The following is a 27,930-nucleotide window of genomic DNA, read 5'->3' as shown; positions in this document are numbered from 1 at the left end:
CAGCTTTGCCCAAACTTTAATGAACTGAAGAGGGTTTAGGACATATGACAATACAATAAAGAAACTAGCTTCCTTTCTTCTAACTTGCTGAAGACCAAACTTTGTTTCTCACAGTGTGGCAAAAAGGCAGAACAAAAAGGAATCACCCCATTTCACCCATCCCCTCCTCATCTCTGGCAATTTTGAGAATATTGTTAGTGGGCAGTGCACAGTTAAGGACTAAGCCAAATAATACTGTAGGCAAGTTGCTAAGCCCAACTTTTAGGACAATGGCACTTTTTATTGCATTCAGGAAGATGGACATGACAAAGAGGCAAGGGAAAGTTTCCCTTTAATTTAAAGTGTTAATAAAATACAGCACCTTGAACTTTTCAATCCAAGGTGAATAGCAATGAGAGCTTTTAAAGGCAGCATCTAAAAACAGTTCATCGTGTTCTTTTCTATACCACCCCCTTGATGCAAGGAGTTAAGATTTCCCAGCCCAAGAAGCAGCACCAGAAAATGCTGGCATGAAAGGGCTAAAAGTTATGCCTCATTCTGACAAAGATGGGGCTTCCTGACATTGTGGCATTTTTACATGATCTCAAGTTAATTACATCCCTGCAGAGTGACATGTCACAGTTAGGATCAGAGTTGATCATGTTCATGAACAGATTAACTCTTCTGTTCCAGGAACCAGATTTTCCTGGTCATAAGTTCATTGCTAGCACTGAAAGCACAAAAACCACCAGTGCCAAAGAGTTTTAAATAGTAGTTTTAAAAAGATAGGCTGCATAAAGCACAATAAACTGACATCCCACCTTTCCTAGCTCAGCTCAAGAGCTGAATGAAGGAAGCCCCAAAATTTGACCTCCTGCAAGAAGTTCAACTGTATGACCACATGTGGTGCTTGGAGAAAGCAGCCCAAATACCAAGTGTCTGAGACACAAACTCATGCTAGTATTACCGTGCATTAAGAAGCATGTGCAACTGGATTCTCCAGTGAAACTAGAGCCTGTTCCAGCATCTAACCTTCCTGCTTTGATTCTCAGAGATAGTCATAGCTGCAGAAAAGGCCCAGAGCTGCATGCGCCATGGCAAATGCTCCTCGGAGAGTTATAAGGATCGACAGAGGGGAACATTCAACAAAAGACAGCGAAAATTCAGAAAATAAAAAGGGACAAGATTTTGTCATAAAATTATAAAAACATAACTTAAGAAAGCCCATAGCTGACAGCGTTCAGGCTATTGCTGTAAGAAGTCTAGGAAGTCTAACAAAGACTCTGCTCCTCTTCTAGTGAAGATCCACCTGGACAAATAGAGAAAGGGCAAGAGTAGGAATTATTGAAGAACAAGAGCACCAGATTTGAAGTGCACAGTGGATTCCACTCCGCCTGCAGTGGTGTGACGGTCAGTGTACTTGCACCTCCCACCCCCATAGGAGTATGACATGTAGTACCTACCTCACTAGGCTCCTTTTCCCCAGAATAATTATGCCTGCTAGCTTATAGGGGGCATTATGACAATTTAAAAAAAGAAATGCATCATCTACCCCTTTGAAAGCAAGCTTGTTATACAAGACAGCACTAAAGTAAACTAGAAAACAAACACTGCAGAGCTGAAGAATAAAATCAGGAGATTTGCTCTCTTTTGCTAAGCAGTATCACATCTTATCCCAAGAAGCAAAATCCTGATTCCTTGGGCCAGTTATTAAAACAAAAAATGACAACTGAGTTAAACCCAGATTTATGTGCTAATGTCCCCACTAACCAGGCTGTGAGGGACATCAGCACAGAAATAAGTACAATGGCCTCTGGGAAGTCTTTGTATTTCCATTGATGATCTCCTAGAATGTGGCATCACAAGCACCAGAAGTCTCAATGCGATCCACAGTATCTGTAATATCACAGGCTTTCTGATATTTAGCGAGGGGAATTAAAAGTAATAGTAAGAGGTTTTACAGCCATATAAATAGGAAGAAAGCAAAGAAAGAAGAAGTGGGACCGCTGAAGACTATAGCCGGAGAGGAGATTAAAGATAATCTAGGCATGGCGCAATATCTCAATGAATATTTTGCATCGGTGTTTAATGAGGCCAATGAAGGTATTAGGGATACTAGCACCGTTACAGAGGGGCATACGGGATGGGGGATTACCGCATCCGAGGTAGAAACAAAACTAGAACGCCTTAATGGGACTAAGTCGGGTGGACCGGACGATCTTCATCCGAGAATATTGAAGGAATTGGCGCGGGAAATAGCAGGCCCATTAGCGACTATATTTAATGAATCTGTAAACTCGGGGGTAGTCCCGTTAGACTGGAGAATAGCCAATGTGGTTCCTATTTTCAAGAAAGGGAAAAAAAGTGACCCGGGTAACTATAGGCCTGTTAGTTTAACATCAGTAGTGTGCAAGGTGCTGGAGAAGATTCTGAAAGAGAAACTAGTTGAGGACCTTGAAGTTAATGGCAAATGCGATAAATTACAGCATGGTTTTACGAAGGGCAGATCGTGCCAAACGAATCTGATCTCCTTCTTTGAGAAAGTAACGGACTTATTAGATAAGGGAAATGCGGTGGACCTAATATACCTGGATTTCAGTAAAGCGTTTGATACAGTACCCCATGAGGAACTATTGGTTAAAATGAAAAACATGGGGATCGATATGAAAATCCAGAGGTGGATAGGGAATTGGTTAATGGGGAGAATGCAGCGGGTCGTATTAAAGGGTGAATTGTCGGGTTGGAGGGAGGTTACTAGTGGAGTGCCTCAAGGTTCGGTTTTGGGACCCATCTTATTTAATCTATTTATAACTGACCTCGGGACCGATTGCAAGAGTGGGCTGATAAAGTTTGCGGATGATACGAAGGTGGGAGGAGTTGCAAACTCGGAGGAGGATAGGGATACTCTGCAGGGAGACTTGAATGAGCTTGTGAATTGGAGTATCAGAAATAGGATGAAATTTAATAGTAAAAAGTGTAAGGTGATGCACTTGGGGACGAATAATAACAATTTTAGTTACAAGATGGGGACGCATTGGTTAGAAGTAACGGAAGAGGAGAAGGACCTAGGGGTCCTTGTGGACCGCAGGATGACTATGAGTCGGCAATGTGACGTGGCGGTGAAAAAAGCCAATGCGGTCTTGGGATGTATTAGGCGAGGTATATCTAGTAGAGATAGGGAGGTCCTGCTTCCATTGTATAAGGCGCTGGTGAGACCTCATTTGGAGTACTGTGTGCAGTTCTGGTCTCCCATGTTTAAAAAAGATGAACTCAAACTGGAACGGGTGCAGAGAAGGGCGACTAAGATGATCAGAGGAATGGAAAACCTGTCGTATGAAAAGAGATTAGAGGAGCTTGGGTTGTTTAGTCTGACAAAGCGAAGGCTGAGGGGGGATATGATTGCTATGTTTAAATATATCAGAGGGGTTAATACAAGGGAGGGAGAGGAATTATTCCAGTTTAGTACTAATGTGGACACGAGAACGAATGGATACAAACTGGCCGGGGGGAAGTTTAGGCTTGAAATTAGACGAAGGTTTCTGACCATCAGAGGGGTGAAATATTGGAACGGCCTTCCGAGGGAAACGGTGGGGGCGACGGACCTGTCTGGTTTTAAGATTAAGTTGGATGAGTTTATGGAGGGAATGGTTTAATGATAAAACATAGTAGCCAAGGAAAACCAAGCAATGGTACATGAACAGCATAATGGCCAACAAGGGTCAGGCTAGAGACTCTTGCCTATATGCTCGGGGTATTACTGATCGCCATATTTGGGGTCGGGAAGGAATTTTCCTCCAGGGTAGATTGGCTGAGCCTCTGGAGGTTTTACGCCTTCCTCCGCAGCATGGGGCAGGGATCACTAGCAGGAGGGTCTCAGCCGATTGAAGTCACTAAAACACAGGATTGGGGACTTCAACGGTAGAGTCCAGGGAAGGGTCTTGCGGCCTGCAGCATGCAGGGGGTCAGACCAGATGATCATAATGGTCCCTTCTGACCTTAATGTCTATGAGTCTATGAGATACTTTCAGTGACTCAAGGCCCCAAGAAAACTTTATGGAGGGAAAAAGTGTTTTAAAGAGTATTTCTGTTCCAAGTACCATCAATAACCTTTTTAGGGAAACCTACGCATATTAGTCTGGTAATTTTCTAACACTCTTCACTTTTACATTGCAGTTCCTTTGAAATGATAGCTACTGCGAGGAAAATAACTATCCTGATCCTATGTCTTTAAACAACAAAAATCCTCCCTCATTCTTGCAGATACTACATGTACGTGCACAAATTCTGCTTAATTTATTAGAAAAATACCAAATATGCCTACAAGATAGGTAGAAAGTCATAGCTGGGAACAATGGAGAAACTAACTACACCATGTTCAAACACCAACTCCAGGAAGAAAAAGTGACTTCACAAAACCAGTTACAACAATTTTGTTTTCCTGCAGAAGCTTGAATTTTAGGACTTTAATGAGAAAAAAACTGAGGTTTTAGTAATGACAATAAACCCGATTTTCACAGCTGCCTAGCATCTGCAGCTCCTATCTGAGTTGTGAGAGCTCAGCACCTCTGAAATTCTGGTTCATTGTTTTGACATGGGAACCTGTAGTCAGAACAGCAGCTGAAAGAGTGATAAAGACACCTTATCTGCCTTTAAATAAGAGGCAAATAGGCAGGTGAGCCTATAGATAAATACATGTGATCACAGCCTAAGCAGGTTAATTACAGGGCTTTTTTTCCTTCCTTTTGAAATGTTTCTCCACCACATGTTTCTAAGGTAAAGGTTTCCTCATCAAAAACAGCAGCTTTTTAAATCCTCAACTTCTCTCTCTACTTGGTGTAATATCTCATATAACGGTTCTATAGAATTAAATCTAGTAATTGATTCTGAGAGTCTCTTATTTCAAGAGTGCATAGTACATTTATTTAAAGAAAAAACACTCCTACACACCTTTTTGTACTTTGCTGTGTGCCCATTTTGCTAAGAAAGGGGATCAGAACCAGCGACAGCGTTTCCAGACACAAAAATACCATGCATCACTCATAATGCAGCCGGCATATATGCATGAGCAGTGCAAGCTGACTCACATCGTGCCAGTATTTTCCAGACTGATTTGAAGAATTCAGATGTCAGGAGGCAAGGAATGAACAGATAAAGGAGGAAAGAGACTGACCTCATGTTTTAACATTACCAGGAATTAGTCATGATTTACTGATGGGAACTTCAGTTCTGTGATCTCTGAGTCAGGCGAGCTGCTGCCACTTCTGTCGCTGTAGGTGTCCCTGTAGAAGTCAGATAGCTTTAGGAAAGGGAAGATCTAGCAGAAGATTACACCACAGGACTAGCCAGGCAGCCTAGTTCAATGGCATTTGTTGTTTTATAGTGAGCACAGACCCTTTAGAGATCAGTCTGCACATCATGAGTTAGTGGGAGCTGGCTGTAAGCGTAGCAGATTGCGGGTTCTAGATGACACTCCGCTGCTTGTCTTTAAAGGCAGGGATCATTCCATTCAATGGTTTTTACTTGCTTAATTTTGTGGAACAGCCATCAGTGGCCTGGCTGGCCTCCAGGAGCCACCACAGCCTGTCCCCAGGCACTACACAACCAGAACACCAGGGAGCTTGGCCTTTATTTACTTCTGAACAGAGTTTTTTGAAACCTGAAACCCTGCATGAAAGGTTAAGGATTTCTCCCAAGAGAGAAGTGCAAAACCCAGTAGGACACGTGTCAAACAAAGCATGTTAAGACTAAAGTCTGCAGTCTCTATGGGAATAAGGCTAAATCACAAGGACATGGTTTCAATGTAGGGGTCTATGCATTTCAAAAGCTATTTAACCCTCTTCATAAAGGCAAGCACTGCCCCAGTGACATGTCAGATAAGCTAGCCAGAACCTTCAGTATAACCCATTCTACTGCAACCCTTCCAGGGCAGAGGTCCTGCTGCCTTTAATCCGGAGTCAGAGCTATTTCATAGGAGCTTTGAAAACTCAGGAATGAGAAGAGCTGTAAGACAGGCACAGGCATCCTATGTGCACTGTCAGCTCCCCAAGAGCACATGCTAAGCATGGAAGCACATTGTACGTTGGTGCGATGAAATACAGACTCAGCACCAAGAGGTGAAGTGTTTAATCAGCAGTAGATTATAATGACCCAAGATGTTTCAAGTTACTTTTTCCCTCCCCACAGCAAACCGACTGGCATCGCCTGTTCTCAGTGCAGCCATTCCCAACAGCAGGCTTTGAGAAGGGAAATCTAAGGCCTTTTCTACAGTGTGGGGGGAGATTGATCTAAGTTACGCAACTTCAGCTACGTGAATAATGTGAATAATGTAGCTGAAGTCAATGTACTTAGATCTACTTACCGCAGGGTCCACACTACACCATGTCGACTGGAGACGCTCTCCCGTCAACTCCACTTGCGCTTCTCATTCAGGTGGAATTCAGGAGTTGATGGGAGAGCAATCTGTGGTCGATTTAGCGGGTCTTCTGATGCTGTAGACAAGCCCTAAGACACGTCATCTCAATATTCTCAACGTCTAGATATTTCGCCTTTACATTCTCTTAGTATTTTGGTTATGTGCCCGCATAGTTCAGAGATTCAAATGAGCAGGGTTGGAGTACGACTGCCAGCCATTTCCAGGTACTATTACAGAATCATAGAATGTCAGGGTTGGAAGGGACCTCAGGAGGTCATCTAGTCCAACCCCGGCTCAAAGCAGGACCAATCCCCAGACAGATTTTTGCCCCAGATCCCTAAATGGCCCCCTCAAGGATTGAACTTACAACCCTGGGTTTAGCAGGCCAATGCTCAAACCACTGAGCTATCCCTCCTCTCCTCTCACTGCTGTATGCAGGATCCTTGCAACTCCACCCAAGAGCTTCAACGCTTTTCTCATTGTAGTATACTATTGGGCCCACTTGTAAAGGACACAGCTTTTCCTGACACAGTCACTTGTTCCATGTGCTTTCTACTGTGCTTAGCTCAGTTATCAAGCGGTCTGTTGCCTGCTGTGCCCTGCAAGCATCATTTCCCTGTGTGTCTGAAGGACACGACTGCTTCCTCTTTTAAACCAACAATATCTGTTGATAAAGGGAGGTGTCACCAACCAAAGGGTGGACTTTTTTGTATATTGGCCACAGATCTGCTGTCTGTACTTAGAGTGCAGTACATGGGAATAAATGGGAGTAGGTATGTTATTAGAAACTTATTCCAGCATATCAATCCCTCTGCAAACTGGGTCAACAAAAAGCCAGAAAGGAATCTATTCTTACTCTGGACCCAGCAAGAGGACAATACAGAGAACAGTGTGGAGATTATCTAGGCATGCTACCTAGGCCAACAGCGGTCATGTTATGCCTGGTAATTGTTTGAGTGTGGGGAGGATGCCAGCAGCTGTCCTTACCTTACGCAAGGGCCAGGCCCAAACGCAATGCCTGAGCACCCTGGCATACCCGTTCCCCAAGGAATGGTACAACAAGCATACCCCTTGTTCTTTGCAAGCATCTGATCCCCCTTAAAGGTAAAACCTTCCAAGGTTCTGTGTTAGGCAGAAGGACTCCATAGCTCCCATGTAGGCTAGAGTCTTCAAGGCACAGTCTAGCCCAAGATGAAGGAGATGAAAGAAGGAACGTTGAAAGTACGCACTTGATGCCTTTGTGCCAGACATGCTGGGATCCCCATTCCTGTCAGGTCATGGAGTCCCCAGCCCTAGCATTAAAGAGTCAGCCATGGCTCAGAGAGCTCTGTACTATGGAAAGTCAGGCACTGAACTAGGATATTAATTCAAACCTACCTGGGCGAGAGCCTGCAGCCCTTCTGTAGATAATGTGTGAGCCTCCCTGCAGAAGCCAGCAGGAGGCCAAAGTATGGGGGAGATGGCTTTATGGGTCTGGATAGGAACTCTGGGTGATACTGAACACCAACAAAAAATGGATGCTCTAAGAGGAGAGAGAAAAGCAGGGAGTGTGTTAGGTTAATTCTGAATAATGAGTCTCTGAGAAGATCATTGAGCTGCCACATCTCATGTTGGAAGGCCTTTCTGGATAACCTCCTCACATCTCTCAGCAGCAGATGCTAGCGGTCAGTCTAGAGCAGGTGTTCTCAACCTTTTTCCTTCTGAAGCTCTCCCAACATGCTATAAAAATTTCACAGCCCACCCGTGCCACAACAGTTTTTCAGTAGGTTAAAATCCGGGACCAGCATTAGGGAGTAGCAAGCAGAATAATTGCCCAGGATCTCACGCCACAGGGGGTCCCATGAAGCTAAGTTGCTCAGGCTTCAGCTTCAGCCCAGGGTGGAAGGGCTTGGACTTCATCTTCAGTCCTAGGTAGCAGGGCTTGGGATTCGGCTTTCTGCCCTGGGTCCCAGTGACTATCGCTGGCCCTGCTCTCTGGTTTATTTGGGCAGACCCCCTGAAATCTGTTTGTGGCCCCCAGGCCAGTGGTTGAGAACTGCTGGTCTAGAGAACATCACTAGGATCTGAGCTGCACGACCAAGCTGACAAACTCAGGATCCCTGAGTTCCAACCCCAGCTTTGGTTCCTTCTGTGCTCTGGGAGGTCACCTCCTTGCTCTGTCCTTGGTATGCCTCTGTCCTCTAACTCCTAACTGTCATTATTATTTTGCACTTCAGTAGCTCTGTTTGGGGAACAGACTTGAGATATTGCAATCTTGCCCTGAGCCCATAGAGAAACTGCCATGTCAGACAAAAAACTCTCTCCCTGACACACACACCAACTCCCAACACAGCTGCTCAAGTGCTCACCTTCCAACTCAACCACTTCCATTCGCTCTCCCTCCACATCCTGGCCTACGAATTTCAGGCCCTGCTCTTCAAAGAAGCATTTCAGTTCTGGATTCACCTGAGGAAAAAGCAGCAAAGTACACATGATCTCTCACGCTCATGCTCTTCAGTGAGAAAGCTTACAAACCCCAGAACACACCAACTGATACCTCAAATCTGTGTCTGTGTCTCTCTTCCAAGAAGTCATGATCTCCATACAGTTTTCCTGCCCAGAAAGAGAGGACTTTTACATTCTCCTTAATTACATCCAAAATCATGGTAAACTCCACTTGATGATGTTTCTACTCCTCTTTAACCAATTAATGTATAACCCCAGCCTATTTCCCCACCATCTTCCCCCTGTGTTATCCACAAATCACGCAATCTGCACTGCAGCATTGCAACTGAGCATTAGCCAGCATTAACTCCTAGGCATCCTGCCACCCAGTGGAATTTACAGACCTGAATTAGGTACCTAACTCTGGGGAGCCTAGGCACCTACGAAAGGGATTCACAGGCCTTGGCTACACTGGCAATTCACAGCGCTGCACTTGCTGCGCTCAGGGGTGTGAAAAAACACCCCCCCTGAGCACAGCACTGTAAAGCACCAGTGTAATCAGCGCTCGCAGCGCTGCACGCTCGCTCGCAGCGCTGCACGCTATTCCCCTCGGAGAGGTGGAGTACTTGCAGCGCTGTGAGAGAGCTCTCACAGCGCTGGCAGCGCGACTACACTCAGAGGTAGTCAGTCACCTGTCTTCACTCAGTACTCACAGCTGTGAACACTCTCCTGGAGTCAGGCACTTGGCCAGGTCAGACCCCCTCCCCATTACTGCCAACAGCTGAGGGATTAGCACACTCACCTGTGATCTGGGAGACCTGTTTTCAAATCCCCACTCTGCCGGTTTTGGAGCAAGGACTTGAACCCAGGTCTCACATTCCAGGTGAGTGTCCTAGCCACCAGGCTATTCAGTGAGTCTCTCTCTCAATCTCCCCTGTTGAAGTTGTTCCATTTTGTATAAATAATTAAATATGCATCGGGCCTGAGAGAGAGAAGGGAGAAACGGACTCTCTAGTCTGGTGGTTAGAGCACTCCCCGGGGACATGGGAGAGTCAGGTTCCAGTCCCTGCTCCAAATCAGGCAAAGTGGGAATTCAAACCTGGGTCTTCCACATCCTAGGTGAGCCACTGGGCTATTTGGGTATCATGGGACAGAGACATGTGTCCCCCCACGTGTGTTCTGAGCACGCCTACTGGATCAGGTCCCACAGGCGAAACAGGCGAGGAGTGCCTTGCCTGAGAATGGTAGTAGGGATCAGGTATGAGCTAAGGCCCCAACAAGCAGAAACTTAGCCATCTATGAAATGCAGGCATCTACAGCATAAGGCAGCAGCTGAGTATCTCAATGGCACCTGAAGTGACAGTTCTGGCTTAAGGACCTTTGTGGATCTAGCCCAGTGACTGGTTTCCACCAGAACCTACTTCTTCCGCAGCACAAGGGGGCTGATGTTTCACTTCCACCACAGAAAGTCTAAGGAATGCCTAGCAGATAGTCTTAGACCCCTTTTTTTTTTAAACCATTAAACAATCTGGCTAATTTTCTATATCTCACTTCTATCCCAGTCGACACACTGTGTTCTCATGAATCATTTCAGACACTAGAAGGACCGAGAAGATATAGCAGTAAAAAAAATCCCATACTCATGATCGAGTTCTTGGTTTGGAAGAGGGTTCTCCTTTTGCCAAGCCTCATGGTCCCACCCATTTGCCCAGGATTATGTTCTGGCATGTCTATGACCTAGGGGAGATTATTAAAACAGTGAACTGACTGAAACAGGAAGAAAAAGAAAAAAAACCTGAAACAGGATTCAAATGCAAACATCCATAGGACAATGCAAGAAAGACAAACAGTGAAATATGTCTTAAGCAGCCACTCCAGGGGCCCAGCACAGACATTTAATTGAGGTGTTCTTTTAATGAAGACGCAGAATTGTATTTGGTAGGTTTGGTGATACCAAATTTGGTGGGGCAGTCTCAGTACAGGAGATAACAAGGAGTCTGGTGGCACCTTAAAGACTAACAGATTTATTTGGGCAAAAGCTTTCATGGGTAAAAAACCCACTTCTTCGGGAGATAGTCTCTTAATGGTGGTATCTGTACAGATCCCAATGTAATCAGGGTAATAGGATTCTAACTGCAGGGCTCTAACTGCAAAACTAAGTCACCATCAGCATGTGGTGGCTAGACTTATAAACATACTCCTTTCCAGAGTCGGAGAGAAAGGAGCACTGTAAATTATTGTAGCCGAGGTCAAACAATCCCAATACTTTGGGTTGTTGACTGGCTTACCTAGCTGAGATTTTTATGGACTTGCAGCCCTAGTTCTGGGTGGACAGAGATTCAGTTGGCTCAAGAAGAAAATGTATGAAGTTAACGTTTAGGTAGGTTAATATTTGGCACTGTCACCATAAACTTTTTCTCTGTTTGGTCATATCCACCATTCCACTATAAATGTTGTTGATTGCTCTGTAAAAAAGTCATCCATGCTGAAAACTGCCCTTTAAACTCTCAGGAGTAAGTTCTTTGTTTTATAAAAATGCATAGATGGAAAAAACCCTCAGTGTCTGTACATTCTACAGTGCGTGAATCTGCTGCCAAAAAGATGAAAAATGGACTTAAGGTAAACCAAACTAGGATATTTACTTCCAAAATAAAAGTGCCCATACACAGACTTGCACCAAGATATCAAGAGATGTAAATTCCAATTTCAGATATTTCAGTACAAGTTTGATTGGCTTTATCTACGCACAGAGAACACTTCTAGCTTTGAAGGGGGGTCAGAACAAGCCACATTTGAATCACACCATACTCACCACTGGATGAGTAGTTTTGGGGTCAAATTCTGTAGAATTGGCATCTGTAAAATGACATTCTTAGATTAGAAGCAAGAAGTCACACACTGAACATGAGTAAGATCGAAATGAATCCCACTCCCACACTCATGTGAGCAGTACCAACTTATGAAGGGACCACTTGTGAGAGCAGAATCTGTCCCAGACACCAAACAAGCCCACATGTATTTATTAGACTTCTGAGATAGAAATATTTCTGAGTCTAGGTAGAAGCTGCCATCTTCCTGAGGACAGCAAAATTATTTGTGACATAAGCAGTATGGGAGACCATTATGAAATACCGTAAATCGGTTTCCAATTTGCCTTAAGCATCAGAAAAAAGTATCTCCTACCTGGCTAGCTTTCAGCTTGATGGACTGAGCAAAGTGGGTACAGTTTTCCTTAGACTGGTTCTTGGAGACAGATTTTTCCCCAAAAGCCATCTCCTACCCACCAAGAATGGGGAGTAGTTACAGCCATCATCCCAATTAATCCATTAATAACCTGAACTCAGAAAGTTAGTTATCACTGCAATTACCTTGCCAGCCGAGAACATTGCGCGCAAACTCCACAACTGCAAGCTGCATCCCCAAGCAAACTCCTGTAGAAAGAGCAGAGAGTATGAAAATGACACCGGGTAGTGAACTGTGAGGGTCTCCCAGATCATACAGTAATGCAAAGCTCTGCACTTTGGCACCTGCATAGAAGTCTACAACACACAGAAACATACTGATTTCTAGAGGAAGCATGTCTTGTGGCTACAGCACTGACTGGGACTCAGACCTGGGATCCATTCCCTGCTCTGTCTCAGACTAAGTGAGACTTTGGACAATTCAACTGATCTCTCTGGGCTTCAGCTGCCCATCTGTAAAATGGGGATAATTTTTCCTCTCTCATACTACTTGTCCATATGGTCTAATTCAATTGTAAGTAAGAATCTCTGCCCAGAACAGCGAAGTGTAAAGCCCAGCACAATGGGGTCCCCATCTCATTTTGGGCCCTATGTGCTACCTTAATACATATCTTAACAACTTCTTGATCGACTCTGGCAGCAGTCACTGATATGCCAGGGCTGCACTGGAGAGTAAGGTATCTTCCTTTAGTATATGGAGTCAGAACACAGTGGTTTAAAAATATTTATCTATATTCACACACAGTGTCACACAATTGTGAATCAAGAACAATGTTGAGTGCCGTACTGGTCTCTCTGTTAGTTTCTCTTATCTTTTCTCATTACATGCATGCATTCCGAGAATTAAATCATGGGGGAAATTATTACAATCAACCACATCCAGAAGAAATTCAAGTTTCCTTGGGAATATTAAAAAACATTTTAAATGCTGCCTTGGTGCTCTGTTAATTGTAAGTGTTAGTCATTAGCTATAGTATAATATACAGAACACCTGCATCAAGAGAACACTATGGGGTTAAGATAGGTTTCAGAGTAGAAGCCGTGTTAGTCTGTATCCGCAAAAAGAACAGGAGTACTTGTGGCACCTTAGAGACTAACAAATTTATTAGAGCATAAGCTTTCGTGGACTACAGCCCGAAGAAGTGGGCTGTAGTCCACGAAAGCTTATGCTCTAATAAATTTGTTAGTCTCTAAGGTGCCACAAGTACTCCTGTTCTTTTTATGGGGTTAAGAAAGCATTAGCATGTAACAGTCTAAAGCAAGAGCTTCATTGATCCACAATAGAGATGTCTCTGATCAGAGGGCTAGGGTGGGATTCAGATTTTGGATGTACACCTGTTGGCTCCTTGCTTCCCTCCTCCTCCCATAATTACTTCATGCTGTCAAATACGTTCTATTTCTCACCTAACAAGGGCTTTTTCTGTTTTCTTGCCCAGGAAATAGCTTGAATTTTCCCTTCTGTTCCTCGAACGCCAAACCCACCTGGAACCAGGACTCCACTGTACAAGGGAAGGGGAAGAAAAAAAAAATCCAGCTACATGAGACTTGCAGTTTTCTATACCCTCCAAACAAGTATTGCAGCTCTTCTGCTTTAAGACCTTGGAGTTACAAGACCTGACCAATTCATTTTACTACCAAGATTTCTTTGAATATAACTGCGTGCACAGTAGTGAAAAGCCTTAAGGTGCTTATAAATGACAAAGAATATCTGTACTAAAATAATCTGATGAATGGGATTAAATGACAAGATAGCCTATGACAATAGGGGACTCTCAGTGCACAGCACAATGGGGGGAGGGTCCCTGAGTACAACTGTGTAAATGTCAGCAATACCAAGGGAAGTCAGATCCTCTTTGAGGAAAGGCCTATGGTTATGAACTGCTTACTCAGCACTACAGAGTTTCTGCCAGGCCTCGTGGTATCGGACTGGTTCTTCTTGTAGAGTAGCTGGTTCCAAGTCTGCAGAATCGATATACTAGGAAGAAATCCAGGAATAATCACAGTGAGAGACTGGCACAAGACCCCCGATACCAAACCCTGCTGTTCAGTTTTCATTGAATCTAGATGTATGAGACTCCCTCCCTGCCAACACAGTCTTGTTTCTTATTGTATATTTACTAGTGTTTGCTTGGTCTGATTTTCCACTTGCTAGGCAATACAGCTTCTTGTTCCTAATCACTACAGTCTTTAGTTACATGTGCAGACACCATGCTGTCAGGAGGTCCTCTGCCTCTCGGAGCAGTTTGGATGGTGGCTGATGAGGCCTGAGTGGTAAGTGAGGCGGAGGTCCATAGGTTTTAGATTGCATGCAGCATATGAGCCACATTTACAAGAATGAGGATAAAAAATTCAAACTAACAGTCTCCTTAACTGCATGTTCGATTTACACTGAATGTGGCAGGCGTTCCGGAGAGCAATTAGACTGCATTGTGATGGCACATATGAAAAAGAGTTAAGTTCTGCAGGCACTCTTATCCTTAGCATCTCCTGACTTTGGGGAGTTTCACTTTTCTCTTCTCTCTCTTAGATAGCTCTTTGAGCCCCTGTGTACCACCTACATGCACGGGTCCCCTGCAGCACTTAGAATCCTGTGCCCATCCCCAATGACAGACTACTGTTACAAGCACATCCCATCAATAATCAGAGAAGGGAAATGATGGAAGGCAGCCCAGCCTTTGTACAATGCTGCAATAAATTAAGTGACAGTGCACAAGACATACTTCACTAGTCCTATTACAAACAGTGGTGCTACACACCTCTTGGGGAATACTTCATATTTAGAGGTAACATGGTTTAAAGAAATTTTTCTTTAAAGTTTCAGATGAAAGATGGCAGACATTTCAGTACTCCGAGAATGTTCATGAAGTTCAAATATGTTCCAAGAGGCTTACAGAGACAATCAGTTTCCAGCTGGTGTCAAGATCACAGTGGAATACTAGGGCAGAGTACCATGAAGCTTGACAGTGCCACCAAGTTAAGTCAGACTACCCTACAAAGAATTGGTTATAGTAATGGCTAGAGGAAATTCAAAATGAACGCTGGCCTTCCCAACACCACCACTCAGGTTCAACACTGAACTCCTGAAAAAACCACACAGTGCACATGTATTATGTAGATCCCCTGTTCTGAAAGCAGGAGGTTGGTTTGCTATTAAGTTGTATGCATGTAACAGATGTTTGGACGCTGTAATCCAAGGAGAATGAATGAAATATTATATTCCTGGCTGCTGAATCATTCTGAAAACGGTGAGGTGTTTCCTAGATGTGTGCAAAACCGTAAGCAAGAACAATCTGGTTAAGACAAATACTACTCCAGCTAGGAAGGGGGGGGGGGGAGAGAGAGAGCATACCTTTATCTCAAGTTTGTGGTTGATGGCCAGTGCAGAGTGTTCCAAAGCTTTAATGACAGAAGCATAGGAATCTGAGAACTTGGTGTATTTGCCAACAAGTGCAATGGAGCAGGTCTCTAGCAAACGGTCATATCTAGAAACACAAAACCAAAACACAGGGCTTGTTCATTGTTAATGGGAATTGATGGGTACTGTGTACTTTTAAAAATCTGGCCTAATGGGAGCTGGCAGCTTGAGAGCCTGGCCGCGAGTACTTTTAAAAGTCTGGCCTTTAAACAGTTATTCTGAATGAATGACAGTAATCTGGGGACTTCCATTATTTGATAAAGGAAAGAAAAATTCTGCTAAGTAGCCACAGAGAAGAATAATGGTATGGGAGAACAAATAACTTCTTACCTTTATTTCCAATTATTTTTGGTAGGTTTTAGGTTTGTTTTGCTTTGTTTTTGATGAGCTTAGTTGTACTAGGTCCAAAATAGGTATCAAATTTATTAAATAAAAGTCAGAGGAAAGCATAGTCAATCTTGCACAGTACTGTCCTCTGTGCATTCTAACTCAGTCCATTCCAGTGGAGGGAAAAGAGACTTCTAAATCCCATAGAAGTGCAGATTTCAACAGCCTGGCAGTGCAAGATGTTACATTCTTGTTTGCAGGATCTGGAAAGCCACAGGACTCTCTGGGCCTGATCCTGATCGTTCACACTCGCAGTGAAGTCAATGAAAGACGCAGGTACTCATCACTTCTGAAATTGGGCCACTTACTGAGGTTCCAAAATATGCCTCAGAGTGCCTAACTTCAGGCACCCTGCTTTGAAAATACTGACCCAAGTTATTGTAAATGTGGAGAGCACAACTCTTGTCAATCTGAATCCCTCCAATCCTTCCATTCTGGTCACTCAGACACCTTTTTGTTTCGCCTTTAACAACAGCACCCATAAATAGTAAAGGGAACATTGAAAGGCAGCCCAACTTTGGTACAATGCTGCAATTAATTGTCAGTGCACTAAACATACATCACTAGTCACATTAGTACCCAATACACCACTATGTATACTTTGCTTTGCCTTTGTAAGCATATTTATATTGTACAGTCATATTTAATTTAGTTTTCACCATCCAGGTGATTAGAACATACACCTCTACCTTGATACAATGCTGTCCTCGGGAGCCAAAAAATCTTACCGCATTATAGGTGAAACTGTGTTATATCGAACTTGCTTTGATCCACCGGAGTGCGCAGCCCCGCCCCCCGGAGCACTGTTTTACCGTGTTATATCCGAATTCGTGTTATATTGGGTGGCGTTATATCGGGGTAGAGGTGTATTAGAATTCTAGAGCACTAGAATACTAAAGGAGCTGAAGAGATCTCTGAGCCATTAGCAATTATCTTTGAGAACCCAAGGAAGACAGGAAAGATCCCAGAGGACCACCTATCTATGAAAATGGGAACACAGACAACCCAAGGAATTATAGATGGTCAGCTTAAATTCAGTACCCAGAAAAATAATGGAGCAAATACTCAAACTATCAATTTGAAACCACCTAGAAGACAATAAGGTGATGAATAACTGTCAACGTGGATTTGTCAAGAATAAAACATTTGGCTGATTTGACATGCAATTCTTTGACAGGGTAGCAAGCCATTTGGACAGGGAGAAGCAGTAGATGTGATATACCTTGACTTTAAAGCTTTTGATATTCTTTCACGTGGCTTTTTCATAAGCAAACTAGGGAAATATAGCCTAGATGAACCTACTATAAGGTGGGTGCACCACTGTTGGAAAACCATATTGAGAGAGTAGTTATTAGTGGTTCACAGTCAAACTGGAAGGGCACATGGAGTGGGGTCCTGCAGGGATCTGTCCTGGGTCCAGTTTTATTCAATATCTTCATCAGTGATTTAGATAATGGCCTAGAGAGTGCACCTATAAAGTCTGCAGATGATACCAAGCTGGGAGGGGACTGCAAGCGCTTTGGAAGATAGGATTAGAATTCAATACAATATTGACAAACTGGAGAAATGGTCTGAAATAAATCGGATGAAATTCAATATGGACAAATGTAAAGTATTCCACTTAGGAAGGAATAATCAATTGCACAACTACAAAATGGGAAATGACTGCCTAGGAAGGAGCAATGCAGAAAAGGTTGCTATAAAGAGGAGGGTGAAAAATTGTTCTCCTTATCCAGTGAGGACAGGACAACAAGTAACAAGCTTAAATTGCAGCAAGAGAGATTTAAGTTAGGAAAAAACTTCCTAACTGTCAGGGTTAAGCACTAGAATAGCTTACCTAGGGAGGTTGTGGAGTTTCTGTCACTGGAGGTTTTAAAGAACAAGTTAGAGAAACACCTGTCAGGTTGGTTTAGATAATACTTAGCCCTGCCTCAGTGCTGGGGACTGGACTAGATGACCTCTCGAGGTTCCTTCCAGTCCTACATTTTTATGACTACCCTCAACCACCGTACTAGAAGCTGCTGAATCTTAAATACATCAGTGAAAATTTGAGTTTGTAAAGCTAGTGGAGAAAAACAGCTAAACTAAGTAGTTCTGCAAGGTCACACACTTCTCACCCAGACACATGCAAAACGGATTGTATCAGTGGCCTCTATTAGCTGCACTGGAGCAGGGATGAGTCTGTATGGTAAAGGTAAATCAAGGTTTGTTCATTTAGAAGTTTCTGAAACTTACCATTTTCTTATACCTAGGGCCCTACCAAATTCACGGCCATGAAAAACGCGTCACGGACCGTAAAATCTGGTCTCCCCCTGTGAAGTCTGGTCTTTTATGTGCTTTTACCCTATACTATATAGATTTCACAGGGGAGACCAACGTTTCTCAAATTGTGGGTCCTGACCCAAAAGGGAGTTGCAGGGGGTCACAAAGTTATTTGGGGGGGGGGAGGGGTCGCAGTATTGCCACCCATACTTCTGTGCTGCCTTCAGAGCTGTGTGTCTGGAGAGTGGCGGCTGTTGGCCGGGCACCCAGCTCTGAAGGCAGCGCCCCGCCAGCAGCAGCGCAGAAGTAAGGGTGGCAATACCACACCATGCCATCTTTACTTCTGCGCTGCTGCTGGCAGCAGCTCTGCCTTGAGAGCTGGGCTCCTGGCCAGCAGCCGCTGCTCTCCAGCTGCCCAGCTATGAAGGCAATGCCGCCGCCAGCAGCAGCGCAGAAGTAAGGGTAGAAGTACCCCAACTTCCCCTACAATGACCTTGTGACCACCCCCCATAACTCCTTTATGGGTCAGGAGCCCTAAAATTACAACACCATGAAATTTAAATAGTTGAAATCATGAAATTTTCAATTTTTAAAATCCTATGCCCATGAAATTGACCAAAATGGACCATGAATTTGGTAGGGCCCTGCTTCTACCCCATGGAACATACAATGTTGAAAGCTTCAGTACATGCCTGGATGTTGACTAAACCCTGACTTCATCATTTCCCTAATGGCGGGATATGTGTTACCCTGCTCTCCACAGGGGTACTGATATGTGCCAGGGAGTCCAAGACAGAAGATACATCAAGAGACAGCTGCTTTGCTGGGTTGGAAGTGGAAAAAAAAAAAAAAAAAAGGATGATGTTGTTGAAAAGCCTCCTGAACATGCATCAGTAATTTCTAGCAAGGCTGGCCTGTTCAGAATAAAAAGAAAAATCCTAAAGCACACATTCCTGTTCCCCTTTACATTATTTTAGACATGTTTTGAAGTAGTACCAGATTACAGGCAGAGGATACAGTTCTAAGGAACTCAGTAAATAAACTGCCCAACAGTATCTTAGTTCTCTGTGTTGTTGTTTTTAATAGTTAATGATCTAAAAATAAAATGTATTGTTGTGAAAACAGACAATGGAGTTTGGGGGGAATTTGAAACAACACAGGCCTTCTGGGGAACCATTCCCCAGCTGACCACTGAAAGCCAGGGCACAATCCAATTCCAAACTATTCCCAATTGTGGCGCCCACCTGTCAGCCATCTCCTTCCACTTCATGAGCATCCTCCTGGGCTGCTTCTCGATGGGAAGGTCAAGCCTGCGGCGGAAGTAATCAACAACTCCCTGCTCCTCTAGTAATAGAGGAACCCGGTAGATGGAAGAGACATCATGAACACAAATGACCTGTTCATAAAAAGTGAGGGTCATTAAAATATATCCATATGTATCTAGAAATGATCCTAGCAGAACATCAGACAACTGGACATTACTACTTCTTTCTGCCTCCAGAAGACAACTGCGTGATCATTTAACACACATTTACTCAAAATTAACAAAAACTGATTTTGAATTCAAACAGTTTATAAGAACATTCTTCCTAAATGAATGGTCTAGCCACAGCAGCTAGTACTTGCTGATGGCACCTCATAAAATGTGCAACTAAGTAGGAAGTAAGAATGAGCAAATCCAGTTCCCACTTGAAGGCACAAGGAAGCAGAAATCTCAAGACTGTCATAAGGTAAGATCTACTATTTAAAATAATAAATGACACTGTAAGCCAGTTCCCAGTGACTAAGTGTGCACTTTACAGAACACCCAACATAACTTGGCTGTCCTCATCCTTGGCTGTTTCAATAGAGAGACCACTGACTGAATGGGCCATAGAGGTTGAACTCCCCCCCTTGCTCCGTTTGTTTTGCCCAATTGCATCTGGTCTTGAACTGATATCACAAGCTCTTTGGGGTAGGGACTATCTTATTTTAGGATTGTGCAATGCCCAGTACAATAGAGCCATTTCCTGACTGGTGCCTCTAGGTACTACTGTAATATAAACCAGTAATAACTGATCTCTCTAGACCAAGACTGAGGCATGTATGCAGGGCACAGAGAAGCTTGTATTGTTATCGAGAGAATTTGACAACTTTTACCACCACTAAATTTACAAAAAATGTTTTAAAAAATAGTTAATTTAAGACTAGCCAAACCATTCTGTAGGGCTGAGAAGGGGGGTTATTTCAATATCTCTAGTTCATTCAACTCTTAGTGTTTCCGATGAAGGGATTTGACTTGTGACACTTGTCCACTGGGAATAAGACTGCACTTCATCTCACAAAACATTCCATTCCAACTTTGAAAGTCCTGCTTCCTCCTGGATTCAAATGGAAGCTGAATTCAGTTCTCCACAGAAAGAATTAAGCAGCAATTATTTCTTCTTATATAGTAAATAGCATTTAGCATTAAAGTGTGATTATGGTTCAAAAGGACAATATGTAAAAAAAAATGGCACCTACTTAGTCACTTTACTGAAAATTCAATACATTTTACTTCTATCTGCCCTGCAGCTAGATTTTATTCTAGTTTACACAGCAACAGAATTTTTAGCCAAGATCCAAATGCAGAACTGGGGACAATGCATGAACCAGTAAGACTCAGCTTGACTTCGCAGTGCTAGAATTTAGAAAACTATTTTTAAAATGAACAAACTTAATCTGGAATAAATGAGACAAATATGGTTCCCCATGAGGATTTCATAAATGTGATACTTCAAGGTGCTATCCCCTTTAGTCTACAAAACACTTACTGGTCTAGCTTCATCTTTTGTTCATACTCAATGATTTATCTACTGACAAATAAATGATTGCCTATCATTTAACAAGTATCAGGGGGTAGCCGTGTTAGTCTGTATCCACAAAAACAACAAGGAATCCAGTGGCACCTTAAAGACTAACAGATTTATTTGCATCTGAAGAAGTGAGGTTTTTTACCCACGAAAGCTTATGCCCAAATAAATCTGTTAGTCTTTAAGGTGCCACCAGACTCCTTGTTGTTTTTATCATTTAACAAGGAGTTTCTTGTACAAGACAGACATCACACTCTGGAACGAAAAATAAATGCGTTGCAGATAGCATTAAAATTTCCCTGGATATCTCTTCTTGTGCAATCTGTCACTAATGTGAACAGGCAGATATGAGCAATGCCCAAGTATGACCATTAGACAGCATATTTGTACAAGGAGCAGTGTGCAAAACACACTCACAAATCCCATTACTTAAGATAGTGCAAATATTTTTTGAGCTCTAAATGCTGATTTTAGAAGCCATAGTCTTTCCTAAATGCAGAAGGAATTGGGAAGGTTAACAGGTCTCAAGAATAACCATTGGGAAATAATCTGTACAATCTGATTTAACAATTGTAAGAGGTTTATTGTACCTAGTGTACTTCTGCCTAGTCAGCCAGGTATCAGGCTGACACAGAGAGGAATTGACAAATATGTGAGACATGTATTTAAGAACAGGAGAGAAGACAAACATGTAGATGTTTTTTTAGTCTATAAAAAACGTATAGCTAACACAGAGGAACTCTAGGCACCAAATACAATGTTGCCCTCAGCATCTGACAGATGGCAGAAATACTGGTTACAGAAAGGGAGAAAGTACAGCATTTTTTACCTGTTCTGGTTCTACATGACAGAACATAGAGATCTTCTCCTTTACGGAGGTGTCCAGTGGAGTGGAGCATCTGCACACAATCTAGCAGAGAAAGCAGCGATATCAAGGTTGTGAAGCAGAACAGCAGCACTCGGGCATTAATCTGACCAGTCACTAAAAACAGTTTCTATGCCAAAGTTCCTATCATGGATTATTTGTTAATATAGTTTATTACTTCTATACCACCATTGGTATGCAGCAGCATCCTATCATCCCAAGTCCAATTTAGATTAGGAAAGGTTGCTGAAGGTTGCCAGCCCCACAGTTTCCAATACAGCAAAATTGTAATACAGCAAAACTTACCAAGTCTGGTGAGAGACCAAGTCCTCTGAGTTCACGAACACTATTCTGGGTAGGTTTAGTTTTCTGCTCTCCTGTAGAACTTGGCTAGTAGTCAAAGAAGACCAAAATATATTATTGAACTAATGTCTAGATGTGCATATGAGGCGTTCAATAGTCATTCAAGCCTTCAGTTCCTATGCATCATATTAAGTTTTAATTAGGGGTCAGGAACCCTGAATTTATGATAGTCTTTCCCTCATTTCACTGCCAATTTAATCACACACAGACCCAGAGGGACTGCACGGTATTGGGAAAGGGAGAGGCAAAATACGAAGACTTTAGCTGGATAGAAGCTCAAGGTACCTGTCTAGTGCGTGCTCCCTGTAAGTAAATAACATTTTACTCTTTGAGTGCATGGAGTGCGGAAAGTGAGAGAAGGGGGCCTGAGTTAGTTGTTCCCCACCCCCAGGAACTTTTAGCAAATTAGTTGGCCTGCTGTACTCATCTACATCCAATAGTGCTGGATAAATCACATCAGGTAGATGTTTCTGCTAAAATGATCACCAGTGAAATATACAGTGGTATTGTAGCAGTGTTGGTCCCGGGATACGAGACAAGGTGGGTGAGGTAATCTCTTTTGCTGGACCAAGTTCTGTTGGTGAGAGAGACAAGCTTTTGAGGTTACACAGAGCTTCTTCATGACCTGAAAAAGAGCTCTGTGTAAACTCGAAAGCTTGTCTCTCTCACCACAGAAGTTAGTTCAGTAAAAGATCTCACCCACCTTGTCTCACCAGTGAAATAGTTAGCGTCAACATTAACTGTCACTATGCAGAGTTAAGAGGATTGTACAGCAACTTCAAAACAGGAGAATTTGTGCAGCTTAATTGCACCACCAAATTGTTATATACTGGCTTTGGGATTATGCTGTGGAGATTATAAAACAATTACTAGTGACTATGACTAGGTTTTAATTTAGCTTTTAATCTTCATTTGTAGGACCCACAATTTATTTCCTTATCCATTTGGCATACATTGATTTAGCTTTTCTTTTGTATGGAGTCTATCAACATCATTTTGCCTTGTTTATTTGATTCTCATCTGCATCAATGATTTCAGTTTCTGCACAGTCTCAGAATAGCTTTTCTTAGCTAACTTTAGATTCCTTTTTAAAGCTGCCATGGTCCTCAGGAAACTTCTCTGTCAGATCATCATGAATTAAAGGACACTCAAATCTTAGAGTCTATGCAAGGTTATAGTGTCAATTAAACCCTCCTACTGATGGAGACAGTTTAATCAAATTTAAAATGTACATTACATCAGAACTATTCAACTTTGTAACTAAAACCACTAAAAAAAAAAAAAAAAAAAAAAAAACACCACACACTTTAGGGACTGCCTGAGAGAATATCCTGGAAATTACTGTTTTAAAGTTTGAGAAGTTATCTGATTTATTTTGTAAGTCTGAAATAACACAGACTCTAAGACAACACATGTAAAAGAGAAGCTGTTAGAAGGGTACTAATAAACATAGAACCCAATTCTCTGTTCTGTTGCACCTTGTGTAGTCTACACCAGCACAAACTGGGTGAAAATGGTATCTACTCTGATTGACAGCATTTTACAATCACTTTACTGAAGTGTAAATGACTGCTCAACATGCAGGGAAATGGGACACTAGGCTCCCAGAGTGCACTCAGTTATGAAAGACAACAGAAATAAATATTCCAAAAATTGTGCAACAAAAATACAAAAGAAATATATAACTTTACATTTGCTGAAATTCCTAACTATTTGCTAGGCACACAACAGTATCCTTTGGGAGGATACAGCTATTGTAGCTAGTTGTGAACAGCTATGTCTCTGCATGTTCTGAATTCTTTCCTTATGTACACACTTATGTTCTGCATTACAAACACACACTATGCAGATATCTTTCAGTATATGTGTATCTATACTACATCTCTAAACACATTTATAAAATAAACCCTAATTATAAAAGAAATCCCTGGCCAACACAGCTTTCCATGGACTTACCTGGGGAACTAGACTGACATGAATATTACAGAAGTTCTCTCTTTTGGCTTTGAACTGGAACTGGCGGAAAGCCTCGATGAAGGGCATACTTTCTATATCTCCCACTGTTCCACCAAGCTAAACGAAAGAAGACCATTTAGAATAGCACCAAACTTCTCGTAACTGATACTACCCAGTATCTTTCTGGTCTCTTCACTTGATTTAAGAAAAAAAGGAAAACAGCCTACTGCACAGCCAATATCATTGTATCTCTGAAGAAACAGCAGCAGGATTTTTGCTGGGCATATGGTTTCCTTTAATAAGATGCTGGGTATTGGATGATGTGTTCCATGGCATTTTTCTGTTCTTCTCAGACAACTGTACATGGCCAGATGCAGTGTAAGCAAAGCTGGCCAAGAGAGGGTCCTTGGGACTCCACTCGTCCTTCTAGCCAACCATTATTTTAACCCCTTAATGCCCTCTTCTTATGACAGTTTGGATTGCAGAAGAAAAGCAGCTTCCCACAAGGCCAACGTTGCTCTAGGGATTCATCCGTAAGGACATTTGGACAAAAGTACCACCATTTCACCCTGCTAAACACCACGCTGACACGCACACAAAATGGGGTTTGTTCTTTTTGAATTGTCCCAATCAATAGGATGAACAATTGTTTAACAAAAAAACAAAACAAAACAACAAAAAAAAAATAATTCTCTACAAGGTTTAACTGCCAGTGCACAGTTCAATTTACTCTGCATGAGAATCAAGACTAAGGAGGGAAATGCTACAAACCTCAATCACACACACTTGGGGTTCAATGCCATCTTCATCCACAGGAATTCGTGCCTGCCTCATTACCCACTCCTGGATAGCATCTGTGATGTGGGGGACAACTAGAAGAGAAATAGGGACAAAGGTTAAAACCACAGTCTACATAAATTGCGGTCTAAAACTCATTGTGTAGCAAATTGAGATTAACTGGCCATTGCTTCTCATTCACATCTAATGTTGTTGATATTACAAGGAATGCTTTGATTAAAAAGACATAAGTGGTAATTCCTAGCCATGACCTTTCAGATGAGGAGATGTAGTCCCACTCCACATCTCAGACAACTGTAAGTGATGTTTTTCAGTTGAAAGCCTCCAATACAAACTGTATTATATGCAGAGCCTCGAGAGTTTTTTTATTTTAGAACTGTCTATGAAAGGAGTTTTATGCAAGCAGACAAAGATGACATAAAAAAAAAACGGCAAAAAGACTAACTCGGTCCACAGAGAATGCAGCTTCCATACTGAAATCACAAGAGCAGGAAGGCAGTTTTAAATGTTACTAGACTGTGTCCTACAGTATTATTTAATGAGTTATAAAAAAAGCAGTGGCACACCTTAAATCAGCCACAAGATGTACATAATCCACAAGATACTGGTCTGAAAATGAGATTATTTATATTCAGTGTAGTTGTAGTCATGATGGTCCCAGGATATTAGATTGACACTTTGGGTTTCATTACACTAGAAAGTTGTCCCGCTTTAACTACAGTGATACAGTTAAAGCAACACCACTAATGTGGGCAGTTATATGAGTATAAAGGTATAAACCTCTATACCAGTTTAACTGCACCCACACTAGGACTTGTACCAGTATAACTATATTGGTTAAAATGTCATACCACTGACTGATATAGGTATTGCACTACAACTTTCAAGTGTAGACCAGTCCAAAGAATTATTCAATGTCCTCTTTGTAACTCAAATGAGACGAGAGAGACATAGAAATACACAAGATAGGGGCAGATTTAAGTTTATATCTACAGAAGGTAAAGTGAAGCATTGCATCACCTTGGACAGTTTTGCCCAGGTAATCTCCCTTCCTCTCCTTGTTGATGACATATTGATAGATTTTCCCAGTGGTCAGATTATTGTCCTTGGTGAGACGGATATCGAGGAAGCGTTCGTAATTGCCCAAATCCAGGTCTACCTCCCCTCCATCATCCAGCACAAACACCTCTCCTGCAGCAAATGGTAAGATGCAAAAACATCAGAGTCAGCTAGACAAAGTACATGCAAGCAAGTTGTTTTTCTGAGACAACTGAAAGAGTTCAGTGTAACAAGACAGCTTCTTGATAAAATAGTTTATTTTATACAATTAAATATTTTAAAAAGAATAGCTAATAAAAATAAAAACCTCATAGATTAGAAAGTGGAATAGGATTAACATGTTAAAGAATAAATCACTGCACAGCCTGTGTATAACAGACAAGATTCTGAGCTTATTTATGATGACATAATACTGAAATAAAGCCCTTGAGATCGGACTTTCACTGAAATGTATTCTAACCTTTAACATCAATTCAATAAATCTGTAAGGAAATATTTACAAGTCCAGCATAGTCATTTTTTAATGGAAATTACTAGCATCAATATTTGTTCTACATACTCTCAAGGTGAATCTACACATTACAAAGGCTTTAAAGAAAATATAGAATTGGACTCCCTTTAGAGCAGTGGTTCCCAAACTGGGGTTTGTGAACCCCTGGGGGTTCACAAAATGTTACAGGGGGTTCTTGGGAAAAAATTCCCTAATGGTGGACAGAGCTGTCCCTAGGGACCCCGGACAGCACGGGGCCAGCAGCCTGGAGCCCCTGGACTTCCAAGAGCTAAGCAGATCAAAGCAAGGATGTCTATCACACTGAGGAGATTTAAACTTCAAGACTCCTTATAAGAAATGGAAAGGGAGGTGGATATTTTTTGCTGTTTTTAAAATGAAATAGGCAGCTAGAAGAACAAGTTTAAGCTTTGTTGTAATGTGCGTTGTTTGCCTGGACTGCTCAAGACCTGAATGCTTGTGTAGGAGGAACTCTTTGAGTTGGCTTCTTAAATACCTTCCTGCTGTTTCACATCTGATACTCCTTGATGAAACATAGGAGCCTTGTCTTATAACAGGCTTATTCAAAGTGATACAAGCTACGAAAGTGAGATCTTGGAAGAGTGTTGCTCTTTTCATAATGTAATAATACTGTAATGATAAATATTAATAATAAATAATGTGTAATAAGCATGTCATAAAAACAAAGTGTATTTCCAAGATCACTGCTTTTATAATTTATATTCAGGTAAAGGAGAAAATCCCTGGAAATATTCATTTTTAGGAGGGGGTTTGCGAGACTTGACATTTTCGTGAAAGGGGTTCACAAGTTGTTAAAGTTTGGGAATGACTGCTTTAGAGGCAAACAGTCCTCAGTACGCCTTTCTAAGAGATGTTTGTTTAAAGATCACAAAACCCTCACCAACATTGTCTTATCCACTTTCTCCAGCTATTCATCTCTCTCTTTTCCCTCTCAAGAACCTTATGCAGATAAAAAGGTTTGGGCCCCCACTAGGCAAGTAGCCAGGTCCTACAACTGCAACAAAAAGGAGCTATCTGACAATACACAACTTTCACCTGAAATCACTGATGGGCTTGTCACGGATAAATGGGAATTAGCCTTTGCTAATTTCAAACCTTCATCCTGGAGAAGGTGTAAGAGTGTACAGAATAAGTTGTTTATATCAAAATATTTCCCTACTCCCCACAAAAGCCTTAGGACCATAAAAAATTTAAATTAGAGGAATTTTATGACTGAAGAGTTCAGCTTACCATGCTCATACGGAGAGAAGGTCCCTGCATCAATGTTAATATATGGGTCAATTTTAATGGAAGTGACATGTAATCCACATGATTTCAGGATTGTCCCAATGCTGCTTGCAATGATCCCTTTCCCAATCCCTGAGATGACACCACCTGTGACTAGAATGTACTTCATTTGTCTAAGGAC

At 42.2% G+C, this 27,930-nt stretch overlaps 1 protein-coding gene across 2 annotated transcripts; it reads right to left on the bottom strand.

Annotated features, from left to right (window-relative positions):
• CTPS1 (CTP synthase 1) lies at nt 1-27,930 on the bottom strand. 2 transcript variants are annotated; one of them, XM_054011900.1, is made up of 18 exons: nt 27,753-27,930; nt 25,955-26,125; nt 24,908-25,008; nt 24,137-24,253; nt 22,124-22,207; nt 21,782-21,862; nt 19,366-19,517; nt 15,407-15,539; nt 13,944-14,032; nt 13,462-13,556; nt 12,184-12,246; nt 11,628-11,671; nt 10,456-10,552; nt 8,928-8,983; nt 8,740-8,836; nt 7,769-7,913; nt 5,150-5,258; nt 1-1,288 (listed from the first exon to the last, which is right to left on the bottom strand). In XM_054011900.1, the coding sequence occupies exons 1-17, from the start codon at nt 27,916-27,918 to the stop codon at nt 5,174-5,176; spliced, it is 1,776 nt and encodes a 591-aa protein (XP_053867875.1). In that variant the 5' UTR covers nt 27,919-27,930; the 3' UTR covers nt 1-1,288; nt 5,150-5,173. The 2 variants fall into 2 exon arrangements, with proteins under 2 accessions (XP_053867875.1, XP_053867876.1); XM_054011901.1 differs by having other exon boundaries at nt 5,168-5,258.

Source organism: Malaclemys terrapin, chromosome 22, assembly GCF_027887155.1.
Source record: "Malaclemys terrapin pileata isolate rMalTer1 chromosome 22, rMalTer1.hap1, whole genome shotgun sequence".
Taxonomy (NCBI): domain Eukaryota; kingdom Metazoa; phylum Chordata; order Testudines; family Emydidae; genus Malaclemys; species Malaclemys terrapin.
The sequence above is the reverse complement of the archived record's forward strand: the minus strand, read 5'-3'. Positions and strand labels throughout refer to the sequence as shown.